General features: G+C 28.0%; 2 protein-coding genes across 2 annotated transcripts; both read right to left on the bottom strand.

The window, feature by feature from the left end:
* Positions 1-264: 264 nt before the first annotated feature.
* LOC112593762 (inositol polyphosphate 1-phosphatase) lies at positions 265-9,217 on the bottom strand. Its single transcript, XM_025338300.1, has 5 exons — positions 8,697-9,217; positions 4,619-4,889; positions 4,069-4,240; positions 3,029-3,110; positions 265-1,244 (listed from the first exon to the last, which is right to left on the bottom strand). The coding sequence occupies exons 1-5, from the start codon at positions 8,934-8,936 to the stop codon at positions 867-869; spliced, it is 1,143 nt and encodes a 380-aa protein (XP_025194085.1). The 5' UTR covers positions 8,937-9,217; the 3' UTR covers positions 265-866.
* Positions 9,218-13,684: 4,467 nt separating this feature from the next.
* On the bottom strand, positions 13,685-14,738 carry LOC112593653 (glucose dehydrogenase [FAD, quinone]-like). Its single transcript, XM_025338154.1, has one exon. The coding sequence runs from the start codon at positions 14,012-14,014 to the stop codon at positions 13,685-13,687; it is 330 nt and encodes a 109-aa protein (XP_025193939.1). The 5' UTR covers positions 14,015-14,738.
* Positions 14,739-15,130: the final 392 nt, after the last annotated feature.

The following is a 15,130-nucleotide window of genomic DNA, read 5'->3' as shown; positions in this document are numbered from 1 at the left end:
TATAAATATTTGTAACATTGATTATTTTAACAACTAAGAAATTTATATCAATTACAGATATAACGTATATTTCTATGAAAAATGAAATAGTGAGTATACAGTTTTGTTGTGAAAACTTTAAACATTTCAAGTGATGGAAATTGATTATTATTTTTTTTTTTTTAATAGTCTGATTACCCTGTATTGTACATGTACATAAATAATTATTAAAAATGAATTTTTCAATTTTAAAACTATACATAACACATTTAATATCTATAAAATATATAATAATAATAACTATAACAATACGTAATAATACGGCTATTTATGATCAAATGTCTATTAATTACTTATAATATACTCTTATATAATAGTACTTACATAAAATACTGTGTAACGGTTATATATGATGTTCGTTTGATATTATGAAGAAGACGTGTCACGCGATAACAATAAATTACGGCGGTTATTTTTAATGTTTTAAACACATTTTCATCATAGTGCTCCAAAAAGTTTCTCTTCTATTAAGGAATTAAACTCTATTCATACGTTAAAAAATAATTGAACGCAAATGATATTTTTACTGCATATTTCGCGGAGATAATTTCGACGTGTATATTCTACGTCTGTTTGAAATAGAAAAAAAATTGTATTTTAATTTAAAATAACGACCGTAGAATTTATTTTTTATGACCTGCTTGCGTCGCAAATCTAAAAAGTGCCATAGGTATAGGTTATTGATGTAATCAATACTACGCGTGTATTTCACACGCGGAAAAAACATAAACGCTAAAGAAAAAATAACGGTCTATATGGTTTTAATGGAATAGTGTACGCGAGGCGCCCATCGATTGCAGTAGTGCAACCGAATCAGCTGAAACGCATCAGCTGTTGCAGTACGTATGCAGCGGCGACAGGATCGCGTGCACTCGGTCGATGGTTCGTAAGTCGCGCGAAGCGATAATGCCGTCCGCGTTGCAATGAGCCCGTCCACCGCCGGTGGTCTTGGACCGGTACGTGAGTGGCCCGGCGGATGTGCGACAGGGGCACGCCGCGCCACCCTGGGACGTCAACATTGCGTGCGCCGCGCACGTGTCCCACGAGTACGTCGAGTCCTTGGTCAGCGCGTAGCACTTGACGACACCTAGCGCCACGCACAGCATTTTGTAACCGGCTCCGGACGCCGTGGTTACGATGTAACCGGACCGCTGTAGCGCCTTCTTGGCTTCGTCTGTCTCGCTGTTGCTAGTCACCACCAACTCCTGTCGGACGCGCGATACACGAAAAAAGCATTTTATCATCAAATGGTATTATTGTTATTATATTATTATTATTATTCTGTATTTTATTTTGTTCATAAATACGCGCGATACCTCCCCCCCCCCCACAATAACGAGGTTAAAAAAATATAATAATAAAATGCATTCAAGTTTATGTAATACATCTGGTCTGAAGATTAAAAATGGGGTATTATGTGATTTTAAGCCGCGCGTGCTAAACAATGGATTGACGAGTAAGTGGTTTTTGCAATCAATCGATTTACAAATTGATTGATAGAATTATATAAAAATTAACAGGTGTTAAGGTAAAAAATTGATATCACGGCTTGCCCTTGATAGCATAAGTCGGATAATAATTGTGAAATTGTCAACGTTGTTTAACAGATGCATTAGACCATTGGGGTATGTATAACGAGGTATACGAGTGGGTAAAGCGATTAGGAACATCGAAAATTACGATCGTGTCAAAAAGTCGATTTACTAGTTAGGAGGTTCGAGACCTAACACGTGATTAAAGTTTTTTGGAAAAATTTTGCGAAAATACATAATGGTTTTTGAAAATTACTGTTTTTTAGTATTACACTAAAAAAATAGGCTTGAGTGGAATATTCCTCCTTAAATGTTTTAAATTTATTTGCTCAAAAATGCTGTGAACATAAAAATACATACTACTTACGATCAGTAAACTATTTAATAGGTCAAGGAGTGATACGTACCCATTTCAAATACAAGGGTTAATATCTAGTCCTAAATATTATCATATAATAAAACACAGATTTTTAAACAGAGCGTCACGAGATATGATAGTGTAATATTATTAATTATTATTATGAACGACCGTCCTGTGTTAGAAATTCATAATTTGTGTTTTAATAGTCGTATACAATTTTATTTTAGTTTTAAATTCCAGCATAACGTTTTATTTTTTAATGAAACATTATTGAATAAAGCATACAAAGTATAATTATAATAATATATTATTTTTAGAGATAAACAAATGAAATAGTCAAATTTGACTTCGTACTGAAGACATTGTTTTTGAAAAATAAATGGATAATTACATTTTTTTAGAGTTCTAAAATCTATTGTATTATCTATGTCAAATGTCAATCTAATGTTTTAAATCAATTAGTATTTAAAATATTTAATATGTTTGTATTTATTATTCTAATGTTTAAAAACAATATAAAATTATTTAAAACCATTAAATGTACGCTATTTAACGTAAGGCTTTTAAAAACGATCAACTTACTGATATTTTACCACAAACTTAGAGTTATTGCAAAACTATTGAATACTATCCGAAATATTGCACATTTTAAATATTTGAATGATAAAAAAAAAGTTTAAATACTCTTTTTAATATTAGAATTTTTCTTGAATATAATATTTTCTCCTTTCTATTTTATTATTATTATTATATTATGACATTTTTGTGTTATTAAGAAGAAGAAGAAAATTTATTTAAATCATTTTGACTTAATTTCATAACATGTATACAGACGCTTTATTCATAATTAATAATCATATCTATGTATCCGACATTATCTGTTCGTAAATTTAGTGTTTTTAAAACAATATTGGTGTAGTGTTCACTAGGTACTCACTATTATATTATATTATATATATATATATAGACTATTGCTTATTTGTATAATATGTATGCGTAGACTATTTAATTACGTTTAACAGTCATTCATCCCATTTTAAGAAAACAATCGATATGTGCATACACATATAATGTAACTAATTGATGATTTTTTTACCTGATTGCAGCTAATGAATTTTGGCAATGAGTTTAAATTTTTCTGTCCATCGCAGTACGCCCAGTAACATCTTCCACTCCACCTACAAACACACATACGTGATAAAATGAGTTCTTAAAATACGTCTTGTTGACGCTTCACGATTTTTTATTATGTTTATATAGATAATTTTGCGTTTTTATAAATATCCATTTTTACCACATACATATGCTTCGCCTATACGGGAATTCACATATAATTCAATATTGAAATAATTTATTTTGAATTTATAATAATACAGTTCACTTAATGCTTTAAATATCTCTCTTGATCTATTTTCTATCCTTAACTCTAATTCCGTAATTGTCATAAAAATAATATCTAATTACTTTTATATTATAAGCTAGTTTTATCATTAAATAATTGTTCTGTTTTTATCACATTTATACAATAAATAATTGTGTATTTTTGTGTACTATGTTTTATAACGAATTATGCATTTATATTAATTATGTATATTATATTATGTAATAGTTGAGCTATTATAGTTTTGTGCTGAAAGCTAATAAAAAAATAAAATAATATTTAATAACAGTGTAAGTATTGTAGATAAGTATAATATAATATTTATCTATTTCAAATAATTATCAAAACAATTTGATTTCATATAAATATATATATATTATGTTGCAAATAATATACCTATCTAAAATAAGTAGGTTGTCAAAATAGTATGTTACGACGTTTAAATAAATAATATTGCAGTGATGTCGTAACGTTAAAACAAATTGTTTGTTATTAAACACAAAATGTGTGTTCTAGTTTTAAACAATTAGTGCAAAATTACGTAATTTTGCTATTGATGTTCAATTAAAACAATAAAATTAACGCTTCCCATTTAAAAAACAAACTATTCACTTAGTATATAACGGTACTAATAAATACAGTAGTTGATTTTATTAGTTTAAAACAAATTTATTGAATATTAAATAAGATTAAATAATTGATATCTTTGAAAATTATTATATTTACAACTGCAAATCGGCAATTAAAAACCTTACCCTTCGATTGTGTCAAACTTGAAAAACGGTTGATTGATTACGCCGGCGATAGGTTTTCCGCTATGCTTGTCAAATAAACCAATATTAATTGTAACACAATGGAGTCCACTTGAATGAAATCCGTATTCGTTTATATTATCGACATTTCCGTTTATATATTCGTTTGTTGAATCTAAACAGTAGTAGGTTAAATAATATATTAGTATTTATAATAAATAAGTTTTATTATTGTATTAACCTAACTTATATCATAAAATAATATAATGTTTAGAGCATTTACATAGTAAAATTAGTATAAAAAAACGAAAAAATTATTAAAATATAAATATCAACTAATAACGTAACGACTATTAAACTTATCGTTAAACTATACATAATATTGAATATTATTAAAAAACTTTAATTGTCCACCATTCATCAATAGCGTTTATAGTGATAACATTTTTTTAATAATATTTCAAAGAGTTACAATGATATCATTTTTTTCGTTTTATAATAATATTATTTAATATACGTATTATAAATTATAATACATAGGTACAATAATTACCAATAGGATCGATCCATATTCCGACTTTCTCCAAATCTAAGTTTTCCTCTTCAGGTGGATAACAGTCGACGTTGAGATCATTCAACCTGAATTCTTTATGAGCAGCTTCGGCTAAACTTTTTGCTGAGTCTAAATCGTCACTCAAAGCTTTGGACAAACACTGCAATGTCTCTTCTACTGTCTCTCCGACTATTATGGTGACGTCTTGACCTTTATTGTTCTGTATTGTATCATTTTCTTCACCATACACGTTTCCATCGAGTTCTGGAAACTATAAATAGAAATTTAAATTTAAATGATTCCTATACGGATAAGTTCATAAGATTTCAGGGTTCGGAAGAAATACGATATGTGAATACTCCTTGTTTGAAATTGGATCAAAACCAAATTAAACAATGTCTACGCAACACTAAACATTAACATCAGAAAAACAACAGGACTTGGAACTAATACATAAGCAAGTGACTACAACCAGTACGACCTCGATTTTCACAGAACTTAGTCCTAATAGAAGATTCTTAAGACGATGAAAAATGACTACACATAGAACATGTTACATTTTAATTGTTTTATTTATCAATCCTAAATCTATTAATATTAATTATTAATATATTATACTCACTAATAATCAGTACTATTTACATAACGTAACGTTAAAAAAAATTTTATAATATAAAAATTTCAACAAACTTGTTAACATATAATATTATTATAAAATGTCGAAACCTTTTTAGCATGATAAATAAATGAAAAACATACATAACTTATCAACTATATATTTGATAATACATATGTGACGGTTTCATATTTTATTGTATAGCTATAATATTAGTTAATATTGAATACTAGTAAATTAGAACTCAATATATGTTAATAATAAATGATATTGATAAAGAAGTAGGCAAAAAATTATAAAATGTCTGCACTTTATAGGTGTCAATAATATATATTATTGTAGTAATAATATGTATATTATACAATAGAATATGTTAATAATTTTAATTAAAATTGATGTTTAGACTAATAATGTGTAAGTACCCTGAAAAAAATTAATTTTGTAGTATTATAGACTAAAGTATATCTGTTATATAATGTTGGTATATTATGGAATTACTTTTTCAGACATATTTTTTGATAAACATATATATATATATATATATTAACTGGTTGGTTAGACAATGCGTAGTTCTTTTTTTCATTCTACAAGATAATAAATCATATAAGCCAGGAAGTAAATACAAATTACTGACGTCATACTTAGGTAACGTTTTTATCCAAGATAAATGTATTACCATTTATACTTTACTAAAAAAGTTTTGATTTTGAGAGGAACGATTAATGTATTCATTTTACAATGATGTGTATGTTTTTTTTTTTTTTTTTTTTTAGCACTTTTTGAAACAATAAAAATTTGATTTTAAATTTTGGGAGTAGCTTTTAATAGCCAATTGGATCTAGTTGAAATTTAAGAAGGTTAAAACTTTCTAGTAATTTTTTTTAATAATTGAGAAAAACAAAAAACAATTAAAGTAAAATGGGAATTTTCAAATTAATTTAATTTTCGACAAAATTGATTTTTTGTTTTGCTATAATTTATAATTAAAAAGCAAACAACTGTTCGAAATTGAAACTTGAAGTAAGTAATTTATAGAAGTATAAGAATCTATATTATATTTTTCTATACATTGTATAATTGTATTATATTGATAAAAGAATATTGTCAATATTTTGACTATTTTTCAACCATTTAAGACAATTTAAATTTTCGACTTTGCTTAGTTATTTTTTGTTAACAAAAATGTTTTTTCTAAATCAAAAAGTTTGAAAATTGAATACAAGCTTTTTTATAAGTTGCTATAATAGAAAGTGAACGTAAATCTATAACAATTTTCATAAGCATTTAAAGTTGAAATGTCGACAAAATTTGTAAAATCTTAAACATTTTCAAATTATTTTGTTGTTAAAAATCTAAAATATTCGATTTGCTTATCTACTATGATGGTTTGAATATTGAATAAAAAATTCCTCATAAATAGAGGTCGGATTTATATTCTCTTAAAATCCTTTAAAGATTTAAAGATTTTAATTTTTGTATATTATTTTATAGATAATATAAAGATTTCTACTATGAACCTATTCATATTGTTTTATAGTAAAGTAGTATTGACTCAAAATTTAATAACAAGAGTACATTTTAATATACTATTATAATGATTATTTATTAATAATATTTATAAATACTATGCTTTTAGCAAAAATTAAATCAACCTACTGTTCTAATGTAACACTAATAATTGTAAACTAAATTACTTTAATTGAAATATCAAAAAGCATATTTTGAAATAAATTCAGTAACAGCCTGACAAAATCGTTTTTTTGTATAAAATGATACATAATTCAAATTTAATTTAGTCATTATTGTGATCTACTCTAAATAAATACGTATACTGTACAGCTGAGTGGTATTCACTTGCCCAAACGATTTTTTTCTATATTTTATAGTTAGGTATATACAATACCACGCATACTTGTATTAAAAAATCTATCCAATATATCTGCGAGATTTAAAAAAAAAAAAACATGAATGTCATGTCATATTATTTTCACAAAAAATAATAACTATAAGTAGAAATATCTAATATAATATTTATATGAAAACAAAAATTATTTTACGCAAATACTTTTTTTGAGAACACTGATATTTTAAATTGTATTATATAAAAATGAATTCTATTTTAAGCAAAGAAGTTATAATTTGCAAATAATGTTTTTATTGTTTATTGAATAATTTTTAACTTAAATATATTAATACGTTAAATTAAATTATGAAAACTGTCGAAGTAGAACACCAAAACAAACAAAATTATCGATCTAATGACTTACAATAATATAATATATTATGTCTATATACGTTTTTACCTCTCATATAATATTCGCAATGCACTTATATCGGTACACCTCAAGGTAAGCTTTACTGGCTACTTGTTAAATTTATAACCCTGGCCAATTATTAAGTAATGTCCATAATTCAGTATGTACGTATTATGTAGTCAAAAATTATTATCCAGTTATATAATATACACATACGACATAATAATAATAGATGCACAAATGCACTATAGTCCATAACAACATAAAGGTTTAAAGTGTGATTAATTTTAAAATATCTGTTATGTGATTTATATTACGAGGAGAGCAATGACTGAGATCCCACCACGTGCCGAATAACTTTTAACGTTTAATACATATTAATAATTGTATGATAAATATAAAATAGGGACCGGAAATATATTGATGTACTAAATAATTTAATTTAATTTATATATTATCTATTTACTCAATACGACTCTCCATATTTCATACATAAATATGGGTATTAGTTTAATTTATATTTAGTGCGTTATAAGGTATTACATTATATTATAGCAATACAATTTTAGTTGGAAATAATAGGGTGGTTATTAAAAAAAAATTATTAATAGAATTGACTATTGCATTATAATGATTTTCTGCCAAATTGTATTAATTTGTTAATTAATTCGTTTTTTATTCATTGTTCGTATATTTTCGTGTTTGTATTTGATGTAGGAATATACATTAGGTGACGCTTGTTAACAAATCATAAATAATAGAAAACCCAAATTTCACAACGAACTAAAATTATTGCTTCATGTAACGGTATACTTAACGTAGCGTGTATAATATTTTTAAACGAATTCTCACAAACGTAAGCGTATAAAATAAAATATACAAAATACAATAATATATTGTTCCGAGCCCTGAATAAAAATAGCACGTGCCCCGCACGTGTATGGATATCATGATACGGCAACCGCCAACCACACGACCGACTGTCGGCCGTCGTCTGCACGTCGAACGTATGTCTCGCGCGACATTCGACCGTCAAAATAATAATATCATCACATATTTTATTGTGCACCTACCGCGGTGCACTGTAGCTCGCAGTGGTGCAGCCGCTGCAGCTGTGACCGCGGCAGTCCAGCGCGCACCAAACGCGATCTATATGGCGTGCATGTTATAACGTACGTATATGGGTACGTCGTATCATTTGGCGTACCTGTCGGCCGATGCGTTTGGCCACGATGCGCTGCACCAGCACGTCGGCCAGCGTTTTGAAGTCGTGCGCGAACCGACTGCTGTTGGCGTCATCGCCGCATTTCTCCTGGACCAGCATGGACAGGAGCCGCGGATTAGACCGGCACAGCCTGGCGACGTGGGCCGCCGCTTCGGACGCGAGGAGCGCGCAGCCGATCAGGCCGCGGCCAGCCGCGTTTCCGCCGCCGTCCGGGGAAAACATGGTGCAGTCGCAGTGCGCGCCGCGTGAAATTCGAACGCGATGTGCGCGCCGTCGCGCTTAGCCGCGACATCGGCCGGCGGCGAGAAAATCAATCACTGCGTTGCGAGGTAGACGGCGGCGGCGGAGAGCGCGTGCGCGGGCGCTTGTTATTTAAGTAATAACGTTGTTTGTGTGACAATGCGGCGGAATACCATGTAGGGAATCGTGCGATAGGTATTATTGTTGTGTGCCTGTTTAAGCGTAAATTGTAAATGGGTACCTACGTTAATAGAAAAAAAAAAATAATAATAATATTTGAAAGGACAAACAACTAAAAGTATAATCTATAAAGCGTATACGCGTATATACATAAATTAATTTGTGTTAAACTATCTGCAGAGATTCGTCGTCTGTAGATTTAACTCCATTCTGCGATACCATATCGTATCACGTTTATAAACGTATGCTCCATAAAATAAAATTTATCTGAAAAACTTTTGGTCTTGAGTAGTTGTTCTCATACCCTACAAATATTAAAAAGCATTTGAAATATTTTTGTTTCTTTTTTTTTTCAAATAATTTTTCATTAGAATATTTACAAACCTATTTAGGAAATTTTAAATATATAATTTTAAAAGCGTTTATAACAAATTTGCATCTAGACGATACATACTATTATAGATTTATGCAAAGGCCAATGAAGTATGGTTTTTTTTTTTTTTGTTGTTGTTATTTTTCATATTCAATGATAATTAGTATATGTAAGGATAATCCAGCCTTAGACCACCATGTGTAAAGATCATTTAACCACATGTGAGTAAAAATGCCATCTGTTTTTAATAAAATATTTTAAAATTTAAAACGGTATTATTTAATCGAATTTCACGAATATTTTTATGTCGTTAAAATACGTTGTATCCCAAAAAATGTTTATGCTACATTGTTTGTAAACGTTCAAAAATACTTACTATCTTTTTATTTTGAATACTTTTCTGAAATAATCAAGTATGTAAAAATTTTAATAGTTGCTGGTAAAAATGTAAATAGTATATATTTTTTTAAATTAAATCTCTATATCATTAAAGATAGTTTCCGGTAAATTAAATCTAGTTCGTATTTTAAATGGTTAAAAGTAAAAATTCACAGTGCTTTTCTTAAATATGAAAATCCGAAAAAATGCTTCAGATATTTTTTCTCACAGAATATTTAGATTAAATATTTCTCAAAAAGACCTAATTTCTGAATTTTATGAAATTAAAACTTAAAACAATAATCATAAAAATCGTTTTTTGTTTTTCATTCGAAAAATATTCCGTGATTACGCACATGCAATATATTGTGTATTTGTGTGTTTACATAGTATTTGTGGATACAACTGTAGTAGTTTTGAATAAATGTTTACCACTGAGCCGTTAACGAGTATTTTATTTAATCGTTGTGTGAACTTAAACGAACTCAGATCAGATATTAAGATAATATACTAGACTCAATCAAACACCTAAAATTAGTCAGGACTTAATTCAAAGTTATCTGTTTAAAGTGGTAACCTTTATAAAATTTAAGATATTATCGCTTTTACGTGTTCCACTCATGTCAAAAATAGACGTGGCTTTTAAAAATATAAAAACAGTAACAGAAATTCAAACTTGCCACAATTTTGGGATATGAAATTATCGTTTAAAATGTATTTTAATATATGGTTAAATATTAAACTGCTACATCTCGATAATTTTTTTTTTTTATATTTCAATTTATTAAAACATAGTGGCAACAATTTATAATGTTTATGTTTAAGTATCAATGTGTAAATAGTATAAATGTATGATAATATGACATGTCATCGTATACTTTTATTGTTCGCTATATGTACGTGGGCGTTGCATTTGCGTCACAAGAAAGCCGTATAATGACGACAACTAGTGATGATTGTTAATTAAATATACATATTATATATTATGCATAGAAAAAAAATCGCTTTCGAAGCCCATTTGAAGCCAATTAATTAGAGCACAATTTTGTGAGCAGTATTATGCGACGAGTTAGTTGTTTTTTTTTTCATATCTAACTATGTATTCAATTTAGGAGCACGGCAATAGCTATAATTAGGCAATAGTACTATACAAACTTTGTTTTTCAAATTAGAATACTCCTTTATATTACTGTATATAATTTATTTGATGATTATTTTAAAAATTTTGACGTATTGAATTCTAAATTTCGAATGAATAGTTTTTTAATTCTTATTAATACGTTTATACCAAGGAAAAGTGAGGATAATAATGTTTAAAAATAGTTTTACAAAAATATAAAATATATGTTGTATTTATTATACTTTATGGATTTTTTTTTTCAATTATAAAATATGTTAATAAATTAATATTAATTACTAAAATTTTCAACAATATGTGTTTTTTTCGACAATAGGTATACTATATCTACGACTGGCGAAATAATATACGTGTTGAAATTAACATTATTCAAAACAGATTATGCCACAGACTTTAAAACCACTTAGTACATGGATATATTTAGTGTTGTAAATACTATTAAAAGTATTTGTATACGTTTTACATTTTCATTTCAGTATTCAAAATACTACTCAAATACTTTGAAAAAGTATTTAGAAACTCCTCAAAAACTTTTGATTATTATTTTGTAATTCTTAGGTTTGTAATTGATACACCTAATTACTTAATTATTACATAATAATATATACTCGTATATGGTAATTTATATTTGTTTTTTAAATAACTATTTATTACACTTAGAAAACATATTTTTCAAAGTTATCAGCCGCTATGTTGTCTATATTTATTATAGTTTGGAGCACTTACCACTGAGAAAAACTATATTACGGAAGTGATGGACAATAATGTTTGTTTAACTAAATTTTTCAAAAAAATAATACTCACATTTTTTATATAATACTTAAAAAAAGTTTTTATATACTTTCCTTAAACACTTCACATTGTCAGGTATAATCCATATAAAGTTGTATAACATACACTTTATATGTTATTTTAGTATGTTTAATATGTATGGTGTATGTAATATACATGTTTAAATAGGTATATAAGTTGTTATTATTGTTCATTTTACATAGTCGCATTTAAATGTTCATTACTATTACCTACAGTTTTAAATTATTCTCAAGCCGTAGTATATGGAAACAGCTAAGCATAACAAACCAACAATCATTTATCGATGTTTAATTTATTCTTACGTTGAAATATATTATCGTTTACTACAATGACATAATATTATATCGTAGGTTAGTGATCGATTAAGTCAGCGTACAATCCAATATGAGTGAAAATATATATGCACATATTACACAGAATACCAATACAATTTAGTTATAGTTATATATATATATATGATGATTATTGTTTATATGTGTGATAAATGTACCATACTCATGTTATACAGTAGTTTTAATTCAAAAATAATTAATATTTTAATATTTTAATGTTATTGTCTACTTCACTATTTAAGTTTCGAACACTCTATATCAAAATATCGTCTACATAATTTTAGATTCTATGTTTTTTAAAGTATTAAAAATATTATATAATCATGATTTTTTTTTTAAAACATTCTAAGTTAAATTTTTAACAAAATCCCGTATATTTATAAATAATTTAAAAGTTTATAAAATATTTAAATTTATAAGATACATTTTTAACAAATTCATAACAATTAAGAAATTTTCCTAAGATATTATACAGTTGTTTGTAATATTATTTTTTCATATATTTATAAACATGATAATATTTAATATTTAGATTTTAGATGAGATAATTATGAAATCAGCGAGTATATTTATACTTAATATTACTACAGTAATAAGATGACTAAATTTAAACATGCCCAATTTGGAAAAGTATTTTTATTTATTCGGGTTCAATTTGTACACAAATTAGAGCTGTAACTATTTTTGGTCCAAACTCGGCTACGGCAAAACAAAAATTAAAAGTTTTAGTTTAAAAATATTATTTATGGATTTTGAAACTTTTAACGTATGTCGTAAATTATTATATTTTATACGCACAATAACATTTTTAAATTTGGTATTTTCGATAAATTTAATTATCTACTGCGTATTACTATATAATAGTAAAATAAATTACTGCAGCAATATAAATATATTACGAATTTACGATATAATTTGTATGTAGGAATTTAGACTTATTTTAGATGCATAATTTTTTGTATGCAATTATTTATTACTGAATTCAAATTAATTGATTTGATTTTCAAAATAATGCATAAATAAGAATACACGTGGTTTCAAATACAAGTTTTCACACGAGACAAAAATGATACATACCTGTGTCCTCTTATTTGAAGTTTCTTATTAATTATCACCTCTAATAACCGGACAATGTCTCGCAAGTTAAAGTTCTTATAAATAATAAATAGTGATAATAATAATGAATTTTATTATTTAAATGCATGCATATTATGAATGTGGAATAAAAAGTATAATGGGCGCAACCGACAGTTAATGTACACGCTGCTAATTGCCTAGCAATTTAGTGATTAGGTAGGAGATATTATAAGGGTGTAATTTGATAAAACTATTTTTTAAGTTAAAAAACTTACCTAGGCATGAAAATAGTTAAAATATTATAAGAAATATAATGCTCAAAAAATATATTATGTATATGGAGGTGGCTTATACATATTCTATAATTTTTATAATAGATGATGCTTATAATGTGTAAAATATAATATTATATTAGTATAAACTAAATATATTGCATTATTTACAGCGTTTGTACGTCCCAGTCCTCTTTGATCATGTCCGATGCTTTTTCCGCGATCATAATCGTCGGTGCGTTGGTGTGAGCCGCCGGTATTTCCGGCATAATCGATGCGTCTACCACTCTCAAACCGCGGACGCCGTGCACACGTAATCTCGGATCGACGACTGCCGTAGAATCAGAGGCCAGTCCTATCTTGCAAGTGCCGGACAGGTGATAGATCGTGTACGATATCTGTCGGGCGGAACACTTCCAGTAAGCGTCCGTGTCGAACACGTGTTGCTTGCACCCAGGCAACGGAGTGTTCAGGATCTTGGCGCCGATTAATTTCATCCGACCGGTGCGCAATATCCGTTGGAATAATCGGACTCCAGCCACCAACACGTCCAGATCGGTCTCGTCGGCAAAATAGTTAGGGTCGATTAATAGATGATGAAACGGGTTCGCGTCCCTCAGCCATACTTCAACCGCGACTCTTGGGTAGCATTACTCTTCGTCACTACTGATCCGGCGCTCCCGATACAGACAATGATAAAATCGTATTCCGGAAGCACGTTTGCTTGATCAACGGTTAACTGTGTTTCCCATTCCAAAGTTTCTCTCAAATATTTCAACGCCGATTCGAATAAAGGTGGATAGTATGATGACGATGACCATGAAGGAACATTACATCATTATGTGTTTATGATCAAAATTAGTGTCAAACCTATAAGAAATACACAAAATAATTATTACATAAACAAACACTAGTATTTCAACCGGCAGCGATATTCCGATGACGTCAGAGGAGTACCGTTTAACGTCGTCTCTAAGTTTGTACTTGTGTACATAAATTACACAAATACGCGTACGTACGTGATAGTGAAATAAATAGAATAACGCATACGTAATGATCATTGTGAGACTCAATTTTCATCGCCTCTATTTACTAAAAAAAGAATTAGTGGTATTTTGATCAACCTAAAACACATAGTTAATTGTTGTTGTCATTTATATATTATTATATAAATAATTATAATTATTTTTATGTTTTTAAATTCCATTATTGCTTAGTTTAATTTTTGTTATGATAGGGGGAGGAGTGATACAAAATTACAAATAAGTCGCCTCGGTAAAAAAATACAACTCAAACCGCCACTGTGACCTAAATCTGAAGATATAGTGGGCATGGACTAATTACACCTAAAATAAAGTTTTTGTTTAGGGTCAATGTACCAATCGCGCTCCTTATATTTTAGGATCAGTTTACCAATTGCGCTTGTATAAAAATTTTTCTATTTTCAGATATGAAAAAAAAGGTCGTTCAATCTAATTCTTTAATATCGGCATAAACAATCTACACACAAAAATGCTTAAAAATTAAAAACTTATTTATTGATCACTTGATTACTGGTTTAAGTAACTAATTATAATATATTTTTTAACATTATCGGGAATTTTATAAAACAT

The sequence above is a fragment of the Melanaphis sacchari genome, unplaced genomic scaffold (assembly GCF_002803265.2).
Source record: "Melanaphis sacchari strain LSU unplaced genomic scaffold, SCAv2.0 Contig20_pilon_pilon, whole genome shotgun sequence".
In the NCBI taxonomy this organism is placed as follows: Eukaryota; Metazoa; Arthropoda; class Insecta; order Hemiptera; family Aphididae; genus Melanaphis; species Melanaphis sacchari.
This window is presented reverse-complemented; position numbering and strand designations above follow the sequence as displayed.

Coding starts and splice junctions, on each gene's coding strand:
- LOC112593762 (XM_025338300.1), bottom strand. CDS start 8,936: ATGTTTTCCCCGGACGGCGGCGGAAACGCGGCTGGCCGCGGCCTGATC. Junction 4,890..8,696: donor CCAAACGCATCGGCCGACAG/GTACGCCAAATG, acceptor TTCTATTTATAG/TTTCCAGAACTCGATGGAAA. Junction 1,245..3,028: donor AATTCATTAGCTGCAATCAG/GTAAAAAAATCA, acceptor CGCGTCCGACAG/GAGTTGGTGGTGACTAGCAA.
- LOC112593653 (XM_025338154.1), bottom strand. CDS start 14,014: ATGAAATTAATCGGCGCCAAGATCCTGAACACTCCGTTGCCTGGGTGC.